Source organism: Crocodylus siamensis, chromosome 12 (genome assembly GCF_052110815.1).
Source record: "Crocodylus siamensis isolate JL-2025a chromosome 12, ASM5211081v1, whole genome shotgun sequence".
Lineage (NCBI taxonomy): Eukaryota > Metazoa > Chordata > Crocodylia > Crocodylidae > Crocodylus > Crocodylus siamensis.
In genome coordinates, this window is record NC_143406.1 from 38,246,755 (window position 1) to 38,262,826 (window position 16,072).

The following is a 16,072-nucleotide window of genomic DNA, read 5'->3' on the forward strand; positions in this document are numbered from 1 at the left end:
ATAGGTATCAGTTGTCCACAATGTTTTATTAATATATTTACCATTTTAAAGCACTTTGGAAACCTACCAGTGTCTCAATTGTTATAATAAATTCTAAATACCTATATATTCTGGTGTTTGATTTTGGCTTTTTTATCATAGAAAATTGGAGCTCCCCCTGCCCCTTCAGCGCACCAGGATGTGGGTACAACTGTGTCTTTCCCCCCACATACCCTCCCATGCCTCCCTCCCAGGAGTGCATGCAGCATGGGGAGCCAGTCCTCCCGCTACCCCGCATACAAGCCTCCTGTGGCTCCATCCTGCGCCCCTAGCCAGGCCCTGCATTCCCACCCCAGCCCTGGGTCCCATAAGTGGTCCAGCTGGGCAATGCCCCCAACCCCAGCCCTGTCTTACTCTCTCCCTCACTGTCGGAGCCTTAATCTGTCCTCCCTGAATAGACTTACCTGGAGGGAGCTGTGGGAGCTGCTCTCCACGCTGCCTGGCTGCCATGTGCACACATGTAGATGGCACCCCCTCCCTGTGATCTTTCTCCTCCTGCTCCCCCCAGCCCCAAGCAGTCCCTGGCAGGATGGAACTCTGCCAGCCTGCAAGGGGAACCCATTGTTTCCTGTGTTGTTCTCCTTAAAAGTAGAAAAGCCGTGCTTTTCTCCATTAAAGGAGAAAATTAATATTTTTCCACAGCAAACAGAAAACCTGGATCCCTGATCATGACAGTTTATGTTGGTATCCTTTGATACTTATAGGATCATATTGCCTGCTATATACTCCATAGAAGTGAAAGTGAACAAAATGTGTTTGGTTTAAAAATACATGTTTAGAAAACTAAACCAATGCTTCTTTTCTTCCCAGAGCAAGCATCAGCAGGGATCCCTTTTATGATATGCTAGCAACAAGGAAGAGGAGAATTGCTAATAAAAAATAACACAGACAAGGGCCACTTATGGACCTGCATTTGTCATTCTGTAAATGGATATAAAACCATGTGATAAGGTAAAGTGAAAATGAAACAAACTAAATGAAGACCGATTTTGGATATCTATCTATCAATATATACACATGCATACCATTTAATACAGCATTATACCCTTTGTAAGACCATCCAGAGGAGAGGATTACTTCACAAATAGTATAGAAGCAAGCTTCCCAAAGGATGATGGTAATTTGTTTATGCTGTCTGAGAACATGGAAGCCTTATATGCATTGGTATTTGTTGCAATTTTGTAGAACCTTGGCAAAAAAAATCAGGCTAATACTAAAATACTAGGGGTATACCAATAAAGATTTTTTTTGGCTGATATCGATGGCTGCTTATTAACGAACCATATTGCCTGATGCCTGTCCAATTGCCAGTATGCAGCCTGGTAGCTTGGAGAGCAGCATCCAGCCAGTAAGTCTATGGGGGGGAGGACTGGGGGGGAGAGAAGGGGCGATTGAGGGGCATAGATTGATGTCCCCATTGTCAGGGAGGGAATGGGGCTTGGGCAGGGGAAGGGGCAGGTGCTGCCCAGCTGTGGCAGGACGGGGCACAGGATGGAGTTGTCTGTGGCTTGTCTAGGAGGTGTGGGGGGAGTGCAGAAGGGTGGGGGAAGCTCCCTGCACTGCATCCATCCCAGAGGAGGCCTGGGGGGCATATGTCCCCCAAATTTGTATGCAGGGTGAGGATGGGCTGCCCACTGCAGCCTCTTCCCAGTGGGGGGAGGGGGAAGCTGGGCCAGACCTGAGCTTGGAGTGGGTGGGGGTGGGGGTGGCAGCAGCGGTGCTGGGAGGGGGGGTTATGGAATGGCTACAGCTACCCCAAAATTTGCCATAGTCACCCCTTAGAACCCCCTTCCAGCACTGCTGCTGCCTGCCCTGCTCCCACCTGCCCTGAGCACAGCCCCAGCCCAGCCCCCCGCCGGGAATAGGCTGGCACAGCCCCCGGCCCTGAACCCACAGTGGGCAGCCTATCTAAGCCCCATGCACAGATCTAGGGGGATGTGCCCCCCATGCCTCTCCTGGGGCTGTGCACAGTGACGGGAGCCGCCCTCTTCCATGCTCCCCAGATGAACTGCCCGTGGTTCCGCTCTGCCCCGACCAGGCAGCGCTTGCCCCTGCCCTAGCCCTAGCCCCAGCCCTATTCCCTTCCTCACCATGGTGGCCCCAATCTGCTTCTCCCCTCGTGCCTCTTCCACCACACAGACCTACTGGCTGGGTGCTGTTCTCCATGCTGCCAGGCTGCATTCCTGGTCGTGTGCATGCTGCAGCTGCGCACATGCACAGAGCATTTATCTCTGACATTATGAGCCACATTGGCCAAAAAAGCTGATTGGCAATACGATATGAACAGATGTATCTGTGCACCTCTATAAAATGTTTCCCACCTGTTCTTTGGGCTTGTTGTCAATGACAGAACAGATTATAATGACTCTGACAAGGTGACACATCATAATACTGTACTCAAAACTGGTGCAAAGGACTCAGCATATCCATCTTTCTTTATGCCAAAACCCTTGTTAATGCTGGTTGTTCAAAACTCTTCTTAGCAGTGCAGAGGCATTGCATTTATGGAAAATCAGTGGGCAATGGGTTGGGCTTTCATTTAGAATTTTCTCCCACACTGATTAATAGAATTACCCTTTTTAACACAACTTTGTTATTAGTCTGGCAGCTGTATAATCAACTGACCCGCGCGCCCCCCCCCCCCCCAGCACATGCAGTAGATGTGTACCACAAATATGCAGCTCCCAAAGGTGAGAGTTTATGACTTTAAAAACATGATGTTTAGAGTACAGACGTACTTAGTTTTGTTAGAACACTAAACTTGTTGATGAATGCTTATGATATTAATAAGCAGTGAGATGTAATGAGAAGTATAACCTTTCTTGAATCTGCCTTCCTTGTTCATCACCTTATACTTTAGTATATACTATAGTTTGATTATATACAGTTACTGAATTGACAGATAAGACGACAGGGCTGGCATTGTTACTAGAGTATCTGATTTTTGTGTGTGTGTGTAAAATGCCCCAAAATATTTTTATATAAAACATTAAAAAAAAAAAAAGGCCGTGTTACTGATCTCCTTACTTGTGGATGTAACTCCAGGAACATTCATGCCTAATTTACAAGTAATCCAAAGGAGAATATGGCTCTTTATTTGACATTCATATATTCAAATTTTGTGTTAAACAGGGCATTTCCCTGTGCTCTCAGCTTTATAAACGTGATCTTTCAAATCTGGTTACTAATGATTTTAAATTGGGGAACAGGAGAGTAGATTCACCACCACCCATCTCAGTGTTTGAACTTATACCATCAACTCTATAGTACCTATATACCTATAATATACTACCTAGTATAAACTGTACTTTGTCAAGTATATTGTAAAGACTGGTTGAGTGTCTTTTTTATGTCATTCTTCTTGATTTTCTTTCATAACATCCATTTTCTAAATCACTAATTCATATTTCAGCTTCATTTATTGCAACGTTTCCTCCCTCCAATTTAAATTGTACAGGAATCTCTTGGTGCTCAGCATTGAATAAAATGCTGAATTGTATCCAAGGGCAAAAAGTCTTTTGAACCTTGCTGCTGTGCTAATGCTTTTGTGGCTTTCCATGCACTGTTTCAACCTGAGTCACGGCAGCTGTGCCATTAGCACTTTGGAGATTCCATCCTTCAAAGAGAACATAAGAAGTCCCATACTGAATCAGACCAGTGGTCCATCTAGCTCAGTATCCTGTCTCTGACAATGACAAGAGTGGATGCTTTAGAGGGAAAGCACTGAACTGGATATATGTAGAATGGTCTGTTCCCTGTTCATTACCTTCCCTGGCATCCACTGTTACTGGTTTAGAGATGCCAGAGGAAACACCTCTGTTCAACAGCTATGTATAAATCTGTCATCCCTGAATGTCTCTAGGTCCTTTTTGAACCTGGCTGTGTTATCTGCCTCCACCACACCCTGTGGCAAGGACATCCACAAGTTAACTACTCATTGCGTAAAAAGTATGTTTCATTGTTAGTTTTAAACCTGTCTTCTACTAATTTCAGTGGGTGCCTCCCAGTTCTAGTATTCTGGGACTTGGTGAATAACAATTCCCTGTTCACTTTGTCTACATCCTTCATGATGACCTCTCTCACCTTCACGGTCTGCCTTTTTCCTTTCCAAACTGAAGAATTCTAACCTTTTTAGTTTCTCCTGGTATGGCAGTTGCTCCATACCCCAGTCATTTTGTTGCTCTTCTCTATACCTTTTCTAATTCTACTACATCTTTTTGTAGATGTGAAGACCAGAACTGCACGCAGCTTTTAAGATGTGGGCACGCTGTGGATTTGTATAATGGCATGATGATGTTCCCTGTTTTCTTTTCAGTTCCCTTCTTAATGATTGCCAGCTATTTATTGACTGTTTTGGTCACCATTGCACATTGAGCTGATGTTTTTAGAGAACTGTCTACAATGACTCCAAGGACTCCAAGGACTCTTTCCTGAGTTGTAACAGCTAATTCAGAAACCAACATTGTGTACCTAAAACAGGTTATTTTTCCCCACGTGCATTATCTTGCACTTGTTGACATTAAAGTTCATTTGCCATTTTTTGCCTTAGCTTGGTGAAATCTTTCTTCATCTTAAGATTTGACTAGGTGAAATAATTTGGCATCATCTGCAAACTTGGAGATTTCACTATGTACTCTTGTTAGCATAGGGAATCATTCTGCAGAGGTAGGAACATTGCCTAATGAATCTTTCCCTCTCTCTTATTTTGATTAAAGACAGGGTAAGTCTGTATCAAGTCTTCCATCCTATTAACTTACCTTAGTCTACACTGGATCTGAGATCAGCATGTGTGGAGTGTATCCACATTTCTTTTTCCATACTGGCTGAGAGAAAGGAATGGAGTTAAAACTGAACTGAATTTACTTTCCCTTTTGTGATTTTTCACAATAAAAAAGAAAGAAAAAGATGTGGATGTCTTGATGGGGAGGGGGAGAAATATGATGAAAGTCTGTAAAATTATGAATGGCTTGGAAAAATAGAAATGGTATGAAAAAATGGTGTCTTTTGATCTAGGATGGGAGCTGGCACTTTTACCAAAGACAGGGCTGGGTGATTCATTCCCCTCCCCCTTTGACTCCTGCTGCCCAGTGTGCTGCCAACAGAGATGTAACTGGTTAAGTTTTACATCCTGGGCAGCATGGAGGGTGGCAACCCAGTGGTCCCTATAGCCTTTTTGGTCTCATGTGCCACCCTACCCCTTTGGGAGATGCACTTTCTGCAGGGGGAGATGTTGGCACACTCAGCAGCCAGTGGGTTAATGCAGAAGCTGTTGGGTGTAGGGACCCTCTCACACCCCTTATTTCAACTCCCACCACTCATATCCATCACCAAGTACCACTGATTCCCAACCTGCTAGCTGATTCCCAACTGACCAATGATGAATTTATCAATGAGAAAGGCAGTGGGTACAGTAGGAGGATTGTGTTACCCTCTTGGCTATGTTGACGTGTCCCCTGAAGCTGCGGTGTCTCTGGAGGAGGTCATAAAGTCATAAAGAAATAGGGCTGGAAGGGACCTCAGAGGTCATCTTGTCCAACCCCCTGCCTGAAGCAGGATCATTGCTATCCCACCCATCCCATAAAACCATAATCTGAACTCTACATAAGACTACCCTCAACCCTGACACAATATAGACCTAACACCCCAGCCTGCTAAATGTAATGCAGGGGAACCACAGCAGCCAATGTCCTGCTTCTATAAAGTGTTGTCAATATACCCCAAAGAAGTCCGGAGTAGTGGGGGGCCATGCCCCCTGCTACAGAGGAGGTCCATACTAATCTGACTGTAGGGTAAAATTCTTCTTGACCCCAAATATGGAGATCGGTCTGACCCTGAGTGGAGGGGCAAGACCCTTGAGGCAGGAACCTCTGGCTTTGCTTCTAATAGGGAGAACTGAGACACCCCAGTTGAAGTCCCCAGCCTTAGCTGTAGTCAACACCCAGTGCATCTGGAAAGGCTTAAAAACATCCTGACACATATAGCAGAAAAAAGGGAGCGGAGAATGGGAGCAACCAGCAAAACCCAGAAGCATGGGAAATATCCATAGAAGAAAACAGGCATAGCTATGCCTAGGTGATCCCCAACCAGTTGCCGTCCATCTTCTTCTTGAACACCTCCCATGATGGATAGTCCACAACTTCCCTAGGCAATCTATTCCACTGCCTCACTTTCTCACAGTGAAGAAGTTTTTCCAGATACCCAATTTAAATTTACTTTGCTGCAACTTCAGGCCATTAGTCTGTGTCCTCCTCTCTGCAGTAAGAGACAGATGATTCCCTAGTTATATCCTCTACTTTCTGGAAGAGACAGTTGTCCTCCACGCAAATTAGGAACTGGCTTGACATTTTATGTTTGGCTGCATTGTTCTTTCAGCAGGTGTCTGAAAATCTGAAGTGTCCTATCAGTACCATCCCATAGCTTTTCAATATATTTGTCACTTGCTGTAAGAGTGCCTTATTCACCTCCTCTTCCTGATTATGTGGCCTATAATAAATACCCATCATTATATTAGTGCTGCATCTTTCACCTTTCACCCAAATGCATTCATCTTTGCTGTCTTTTTCCTCCTGAACCAGGGAACAAGTATATGTGTTTTTGATGTACAAGGCAACAACACTACTACTTTTTCTCCCAACCCTATCCTTCCGAAAGAGTGTAACCCTCAGTGTTCACAGTCCAGTCATAAGAGCAGGCCTTAGTGATGCCAGTCATATGATAGTTCTTTTCACAGGCTGCCACTTCCAACTCATCTTCTTTATTCCCCATACTTCTTGTATTTGTATATATGAATCAGATATATTGTGCATTTTGACCTTGCTTCCTTTTTTTGCCACATGTTGCAGTCCTGTAGCTCTCTGGTCCTTTTCCAAAGTTGAGTCAATTCTTTGAGTCCTTTCCCCTCTGGACTGCGCTTTCCCATTCTTGTAAGATGGATCCCATCTCTTTATAGCAGAACATCCCTCCTAAGAACATCCACCCATTGTTAAAGAAGCTGAAGCCTTCACCTTGACACCACCATCTCAGCCATGCGTTCACTTCCAAGGTACAATGGTTTCTGCCTGGACCCCTGGCTTCCATGGGAAGGATCTATGAGAACAGAACTTGTACTCCAGGCTCCTTAATCCTTCTGCCAAGAGTCTGATAGTCACTTCTGATCTGGTCAGTGTCATTCCTTGCAGTATTGTTAGTACCTATGTGGACAAGCAGGAAGAGGTAGTGGTCCAAAGTATGGATGAGCTTTTGCAGACTCTGTGATGTCCTGAATACAGGCTCCAGGCAGGCAATACACCAGAGCTTCCAAATCTGGACAACAAATTGGTGCCTCTGCCCCCTGCAGAAGGGAGTTACCATCCACCACCGCTTCTCTCTTCTTGATGCAGTGGTCCTGGAGCCCCTGTCTTTGGGGCCTTGCATTTCCTGCTCTTTAGGCTGCTGCCACTTCTGCCTCAGGCATGCAAATCTCCTGTCTTCTTCCTCTTCCTCAGCAGTGCCATCATAGAGTGCTTGAAAGTGGGTGTTGACTTCAGTCCACTCCTCTTCAATTCTGGGTGACCCCCTCCTTTGAGTAGTTACATGCTGCCACTTCTCCTTATTGCCCTTTGGCCCCTCCAGTACCAGCCTCTTGTAATCCTTGTCCAGGTAATCTTCCTGATCCTGAATGCAATGAAGCATGGATACTGGTGATTGCAGTCTGAATCTTTTCTCAGAGGCAGATGCCAGCTTACACTTGGTGCAGATGAAGTGCTCCTGACCCTCTGGGAGGAACATGAACGTGGCACATCCCACACAACAGCCATGTCATAACAGCTGACACGGATTCCATTTGTGCCTCCTTTGCTTCCTTAGCACACCAGTGCTGTAAGGATAAAAAAAGAGGGAGGGGAAAAAACAAAGACACACCGCAAGGACCTGCACACCAAGCACCCGCACTAGGGTCCTTTGCCCACACTCCCACCCACACCAGACCTTTGCAGGCTGGAACCAATCTCTTTGAGGGACAGATTCAGCCCACCGCCTGGCCTAGGAGAACTAGGCAGCACTCAGTGGAATGATCAGAAAGCAGATGTAAACAAAACCCACAATTAGCATGTAATAAGTCTACAATGAAACGGACTTAGAAGCAAGAGAAGAAAGGAAAATACCCCGAAATAAAATTGCTAAAACAGTTTCTCAAACCACAGCGACAAATTTTTTCTGGGTTACCTGCTATCTTTCTCTCTGTGTTTGTCTTTGGACTTTTTCTTTTTCTTTGATTTCTTGTGTTTTTTCACCTTTTGCTCCTCCGAAGGCTCACACTGAAGGGTCTTTTTGCGCTCCCTTTCTGCCTCACTGTCACTCTCGTCTCCAGTAGGGCATCTTCTTTTTCTGTCCTTTACGTCCTCGTATTTGAGGCAAGAGGTCTCAAAGCTGGAAGTGTTTTCTCCAGGTGTGGGTGCACTTTTCTCTGAGGAATACTTTTCAGAATGCTGGGGGGGTGCTGGGCAATGGTGAAAGTCTCCTTTGGAGCTGCTGAAGTTGCGTTTCTCTCTCTCCTTAGTGGCTGGCTCATGAATCCATCGCGTCTTGTAGTAATAGTCCTTGTATGACCTAGGGTCATAAATGTGGCTTGGTTTCTCATACTCTCTGTCCACGTGAGAGAACTTTCTCTCTCGACTGTCTCTTGGTGCATGGAAAGGATAATAATCATAGTAATATCTACCTTTGTCCCACCTTCGTGGGATGTCTTGGTAATACCTCTCTCTATTCCAAGAGCCGTCTCTCTTAGGAAGGTAATACCAACCCCCATCCTTATCGTTTTGTTCTCTGCTGTGGGATCTGTAATCAGGATATCTTCCTGAGCTTCTGCTGCTTCTTTCATTATGCATGAGTTTGTATTTGCTCCCATTGTCATGGTGCTTCTTGTAGTGATGATCTTGCTTCCCCCTCTCACTGCTGTACGTTCGTCTCTTTCTGGAGTCACGACTGTCCAGCTTCTCCTCGTTTTCAGAGTGCCGTCTCTTTTTACAGTAGTGCTCCCTCTCCACCTTCTTGGTGGTGCAGACCTTTTCTTTACTTGGAGAATGCGTCTGAAGTTTTTGTCTTTCTTTGTCTTCTCCAAGTTTGTCATTATCGTTCAGTCCCTCATTTTCCTTAGAATAGCTCTCTAGAACCTTGCTCAGTTTTGTAGGAGAGTCCATAGCACTTTGTCCCTCTGATAGTCACTAGCACTGTGCTTTGTTTCTTGGCATTTGTCTATAATGTTTAAGGTAGAAAGTTTTTTGGAACTACATTCACTGTCAGACTTTATAAGGGAGCTTTGTCCCAGTTTCTCTACAGTCTCAGCAGGCCCTTTGACGTGCAGAGGAGTTTCCTTTAACATCACCTTTGCTTCTTTTGGTCCTCTTGCCTTATCCGCAGACTCCTCAAGAGCACGTTCCTCTTCAGTGCCCAAGGTTCTCTTCTTAGCTTTATGCTGATCAATGATGTCAGAATGATCCTCCTCCTTTTTCGCCACAGTATTCTCTACAATTCCTTCTTTGGTAGAAATGGTCTCAGGAACTGATGCAGCAAAAGGATGCCTGTTTGGGGGCCTCAGGTTCTTCTGAGTTGGGTGTTGCCAGTGGTGTTTATGAGGTAGCAGGATTCTGTGGTATCACATGTGACGATCTATGATAGCTCTTTGTAATAAGTATGTGTCATTCTTTGAGTAGTGGAGACCAGATTGGCAGCTCAGTTCCTCCTGAAGTGGGCCTTCAAGACCTTCGTAATGATGCAGCACTGGTACCAATTGTAATTATGCCCATGAGCCACCATTTTAGTGGTCATGTGCTGAAGAACAGCTTGGTTGCCATGGCTTGTCCTGAGTGACTTCTGGATTTCCTTTTGGCCTCAAATGGCATGGACACTGGGTGCTGGTCTGTGGTGACCTATTCCAGATTGGTTCTCATAGTCATCCCACTGTAGCCCTGAACAATGTCCCCAGGTTGTGTGGCTTGTGAGAAGGCCTGGTTTGACTCCATGTAGAGCAGTATGTATGCATATGAGCGGAGCTCTATGACACCAGAGCAGTAGAGTTCAGCATGAGTCATGGGTGACCATTTGGAGTCATGGGAGGCATGGTGTCATGGATCTTGCCCGTTTCAGGGGAAGCTCTGCCTCAGGACTTTCCAAAAGAAGTCTTGTTTGGTTCCTCTCCTTCAGGACCCCCTGAAGGCAGCTGTGACAGCTTCTGAAGGGGCAAGCCTCTGGCTTGAGAACCTAGCTCTAATCTGTCCCTGGCTTTCCCAGTGATCCATAACACCCCTGCCTCAGTGCTCCTGCTTTGGTCAGCTTCTGGAAAGGGGGTGTTTTCTTCTTCAAAGGGAGAGGAATCAGAGTGCCACTGTCCTAGCCAACACAGCAAGCAGCTCCACTTCAAGAGTCTGTCCTTCCTCAGCTTCTTCTCTGTTCTTTCTGCAGGTATTCCTTCCTCTCTGCTCTGTCCTCCCCTACAACTACTTTCCTTGTCCCCCTGGGGACTGTCCTGTATCTTACTCTCTCTGTCCTCCATGGAACTACCCTTTATTTTTACCCTGCTCTCTCAGATCCTCCCTCCTCTGGCACAGTCAGGCCCACTCCCAACTAAACAGTTACAGAAATACAGTGTTAACCTGGGGACTAACACCCAATTAAATTAAACATTATGTTATGGATAACCAATCATGGGGCAGTCTTGGTGGCCTGTTGCCAGGCCCAGACTGCCATCTCCCCCTCAGGTAAGAGGGGCATCTAGATTTCCTACTTGTGAACTATCTATAGGAACTGTGTACCTCAACCCATGCACACACTGAGCACCCAGAGGATTCCCCACAAAATCTCAGCCCACCTAATCTCCCTGGTCACAGGTGTGGAATGGAAGATGGTGGGATGCTGAGAACATGGTAATCTTTGTTGTGCTATTGTTGAGTGTACAGACATGTCTGAAAGTGCTTTAAAATGAAATGCTTCAAAGAAGTTGCTGTTTTTTGAGGCCTTCTTACATAATAACCTGCATCTTCTCATGCACTAATTCATGTGCTGCCTTAATTTATTCCAACACCCCCTTACCCCCATTTAATTGCATAGGAATCTCTTCATAGAATCATAGAAAATTAAGGTTGGAAGGGACCTCAGGTCATGTAGTCCCTCTGCTCAAAGCAGGACCACCCTCAACTAAATCATCCCAGCCAAAGCTGTCTAGCTAGGTTTTGAAAACCTCTAAGGATGGAGACCCCACCACCTCGTTAGGTAACCTGTTCCAATGTTTTACTACCCTCCCAGTGAGAAAATTCTTCCTAATATCTAACCTAAACTTCTCTTGGTACAACTTGAGACCATTGTGCCTTGTTTTGTTATATGCCACCACTGAAAATAGTCTAGCTCCATCCTCTTTCAAACCCCTTTCAGGTAGTTGAAGGCTGTTATTAAGTCCTCTCTCATTCTCTTCTTCTCTAGACTAAATAAGCCCAGTTTCCTCAGTCTCCTATAAATCACGTCCCCCAGCCACCTCACCATTTTTATTGTCCTCTGATGGACCCTCCAATTTGTCCACATCCTTCCTGTAGTGGGGGGCCCAAAACTGAACACAGTGCTCCAGATGTGGTCTCACCAGTGCTGAATAGAGGGGAATAATCTCTTCCCTTGACTTACTGGCAACATACCTACCAGTGCAACTCAGTATGCCACTAGCCTTCTTGACAACAAGGGCACACTGCTGGTTCATATTCAGCCTATTGTCTGCTGTAACCCCCAGGTCCTTTTCTGCAGAGCTGCTGCCCAGCCAGTCAGCCCCCAGCCTGTGTGGTACATGGGATTGTTCCATCCTAAGTGCAGGAGTTTGCACTTGTCCTTGTTGAACCTCATAAAATTTCTTTTGGCCCAATCCTCCAATTTGTCTGGGTCACTCTGAATCCTAGTCCTACCCTCCATTACTCCCTACTACTCCCCCCAGCTTGTTGTCATCTGCAGACTTGTGGAGGGTGCACTCTGTTCCATCTTCCAGGTCACTGATGAAGACATTCAGCAAAACTGGCCCCAGGACTGACCCTTGGGGCACTCCACTTGATACTGGCTGCCAACTAGACATTGAGCCATTGAGTAGTACTTGCTGAGCCGAATGCTCCAGCCAGTTTTCTGTCCAACTTACAGTCCACTCATCCAACCCATACTTCCTCAGCTTGCCTGGGAGAATGTTGTTGGAGACCATATAAAAGCCTTGCTAAAATCAAGGTACACCACATCCACCAATCTCCCTGTATGCAGAGTCAGTCATATCATCATAGAAGGCAATCAGGTTGGTCAGGCATGATTTGCCCCTGGTGAATCCGTGCTGACTGTTCCTAATCAACTTTTCCTCTAAGTGCATAGAAATGGATTCCTTGAGGATCTACTCCAAGAATTTTCCAGGGACTGAGATAAGGCTGACTGGTCTGTAATCCCTTGGATCCTCCTCTTTACCTTAAATATGGGCACTATGTTTGCTCTTTTCCAGTCATCTGGGGCCTCTTCTGATCTCCATGAATTTTCTAAGAAGATGGTCAGTGGCACTAAAATCACATCAGCCAACTCCCTCAGCACCCTTGGGTGTATCCCATCCAGCCCCATAGACTTGTACATATCTAGCTTTTCTAAGTAGTCTGTAACCTGTTCTTTCACTGCTGAGGGCTGCTCACCTCCTGCCCAAACTGCTGCCAGGTGCAGTGGTCTGGGAGCTGACCTTGCCTGTGAAGACTGAGGCAAAAAACGGTATTGAGCACTTCACCCTTTTCTGCATCCTGTCACAAAGTTGCCTCCCCCATTCAGTAAGGGACCCATGCTTTCCCTGATCCTCCTCTCACTTACAGACATACTTGTAGAAACCCTTCTTGTTATTTTTCACATCCCTTGGCAGCTGCAACTCCAGTTGCGCTGTGGCTTTCCTGACTTCATCTCTGCATGCCCCAGCCATGCTCTTATATTCTTCCCTAGTTATTTGTCCATGTTTCCGAGTGGTGATTGAAGTATTTCTAGAGAAATATGAGGTTACAAAAGCTCTGATGTACTACTCTTTACCTCTCTAAAATATGGACCACCCTTAAAAAAAATTCCTTATTTGTTTAACCTTGATGCTCAGCATTGGATAAAATGATGAATTTTATCCAAGGCCAAAATGTCTTTTAGAGCTTCATGTGGCTTTCCATAAACTGTTTTAACCTGAGCCATGGTAGCTGTGCCATTAGCACTTTGGAGATCCCATCCTTTGGAGAAAAGAAAAATTGGTTTGAATTAAAACTTGCTTGGCGCTCTGGATGGTAGTCTAGGGAGTTATTCTGTATGGGCAGGAGCACAGAGCAGCTTCCCTAAAGAGTCTTTCCCCTTCTCTGCTTTTGATCAAAGGCAAGGAAAGTCTGTATCAAGGCTTCCATCCTATTAACTCAGCTTGTTCTGCATCCTGGGATCAGCAATGTATGTACTGTATATCCACTGCCTTCTTCCATATTGGCTGAGAGAGGAATGGAGTGAAAATCAAATGGAATTTATCTTTCGTGATTTTTCAGTTGTACTCTAAGGAAAAATGGGGTGAATGCTCAGGTCTGGTAGGTAACTTTAAGGAATAACCTTGTAATGCCAGTGTGGAGTCATCTCCAATCCTTTAAGCCAGGACTTCTAGACCAGTTACAGATTCTAGTTACGCACAAAAGAGCAGTCAAATTCAAAGACTCAAACCACAGCTTATTTTAACTCCCAGTCTCTCAACATTACTAAGTTTTGTTCATAAGCACTGGATATATTGTAAAGTTTGTTTGGATTTGTATCTGAACTCGTGACATATCTAGGGATCCTATGGTACTGAGCGTAACATTAAAATCTGACAGTTTAAGCGTTTGTGGAGAAATATGAGGTTACAAAAGCTCTGATGGACCACAAGCACTTTCTGTACCACTCTTTACCTCTCTGCAATATGCACCATCCTTTAAAAAGTCTCCTTCTTTGTTTAACCTGCCAAGGATGTTTGCCTGTGAACATGAAAGAAATGCCTTAAAGTAATTGACTTGCTATATTTAATTTGTATTCCATAGCTCATAAAACTAACACTTGCAACAATGTGGAACTCTATGCCATGTTTATAGTGGGAAATATACTATTTCTTAGCATTTAAAGGAAGTATCTTAAGCAGCAGTATATATTCATTTTTTCTTTGAATGGAACAGTAAGATTAAATGTGGTGCTCAATAACTATCTAACTTACCACCAAAGTTGTTAGAATAGAATTGTTATGAGGGAATATTTTATTTCAAATGTTCTTTGTAGCAGTATTATCAGGGATTGAAATTAGGCCAAAATTTCCACTAGCTATAAGGCCAGTAAAGAAAAATATTGATTTGCAAGAAATAAATGGCTTGTGAAAACTTTGGCCGGGCCAGGTACACGCATGAGAAGGGCGAAAAAACCTTTCTGACTTTTATTGACCTTGACATCCAGATAAGACTTAGGTTAAGTGACAGCCATGGCCTGAAGCAGTATTTATTACTGTTTAGCTATACTGAGTAAAAGGTATACTGATGGCAAGACTTCTCCCTTCTGGTTGCTTTGAAAACTGTGATAGAGGGACCTCCTGTGAGTTGAAAAATAGGTTTTCTAATATCACAGTAAGCAACATAGAGATAGGAGGCACAGAGACTAATGCCAGGCAGACTGCTGCTTTTGCTGTTTCTGTCTCCTGTCAGCATTCACAACACTTTGGTTCTAGGCCACCACTAATTTCAATCCCTGACTCCATACAATTTAGGGAGAAAAGCATGTATAATACGTAAGCTCAGCTGGACTGACTTAAATGCCACATAACCTGAGTAAATAAGCTCTTTAAAAGTGACTTAACATTTTGAACAGTTTGAAGTATATGGTACAAAACTGAAAATTTATAATCTGAGCAGCATTTATAAAGCTTCATATAAAAAGCAATGAATATTTTTAAATTTAGTACATATCTACTTAGATATGCTTGCTGGAAAAGCTAGGTCTGTTGTAGACCATAAGCTACAAATTAAGACTTGTGGCTTACTAGTTTTCTTTCTATATTTTCTTGGAAAATGTTTCTAATTTGTTTAAATGTAAAGTTAAAATGTAAATACTGTACAGTTATGTATTGGTTTGCATTGACTCGCATGAAAAACATTCTGTATCCATCATTGTTAATGGTTGCGATAATGCTATAGTTGTGTAAATCCATTTTAATATTAATGTTTTCATTTACCAGTAAAACTTGTTGCTTAAAACCTTGATGAGAACCTTTCACTCTCAAAAATAAAATATGAAACAATACAGCTGTTTAACTCCTTTCATTTGCTCAAACACATGTATCACTTTCTTTTATGGCTAATGCATGGAGTATCTAAATACAACCACCCCCTTTTTCCATCTCTGGTCTCAGTGAGCAAGTTAAATGGTCTTCCCCACTTTAATATATCTGATCTCACTGAGTGCAACATATAAACTGAAATGCAAGTGATAACTCCTGAAGAGATGCTTTCCTCAAGCACCCTGTATTTGCCCAAGCAGTACCTGATGACTGTTCATTTCTCTCAAGGCAGGATACAAAAATAGTTGCACAAGTGACCAGAGCCTACAAATCTCTTCCTCTTAATTAGGCAGCAGTGACAATGCAAAAGGAAGATAAAAGGACAGACTCGAATTCTATTAGGAATGCCATGCGTGGATGGAAGATTCCTTGACCTGAGCTCTGGTTTGTGCACCTCCAGCTCCTAACTGGAGAAATGGTAAGCACAAGAGAGAGATGTTTGTTAAAGGTTTAAGATTTTTTTCCTGCCAGGTATCTTAAATAAAAATAATTCCTTTTATTATGAAGAACCAGTTGTTTAGTGTGTTACTCCTAAGGATACAGATAATCAAATTAATGACTTAACAGCCCAGTAACTATCCACCTGCTTGCTTTTACCCCTCAACTAATGAAAGCTAAACTAGAACAACCTGGTCCTATTTTTATTCAGGAGTATGCTGTTACAGTTAAACCTTTCTTATCAAGAGCAGCTGCCAAGGA

At 44.1% G+C, this 16,072-nt stretch overlaps 1 protein-coding gene across 2 annotated transcripts in view; it reads left to right on the plus strand.

Annotated features, from left to right (window-relative positions):
- CYTH3 (cytohesin 3) overlaps positions 1–15,336 on the plus strand; it is a 105,544-nt gene extending 90,208 nt beyond the window's left edge. For both annotated transcript variants that reach the window (XM_090024629.1, XM_090024630.1), the window contains one exon: positions 850–15,336. In XM_090024629.1, the coding sequence (XP_089880755.1) occupies positions 850–922 (73 nt within the window). In that variant the 3' untranslated portion in view covers positions 923–15,336. The remainder of the gene's footprint in view (positions 1–849) is intronic.
- The last annotated feature ends 736 nt before the right edge of the window (positions 15,337–16,072 follow it).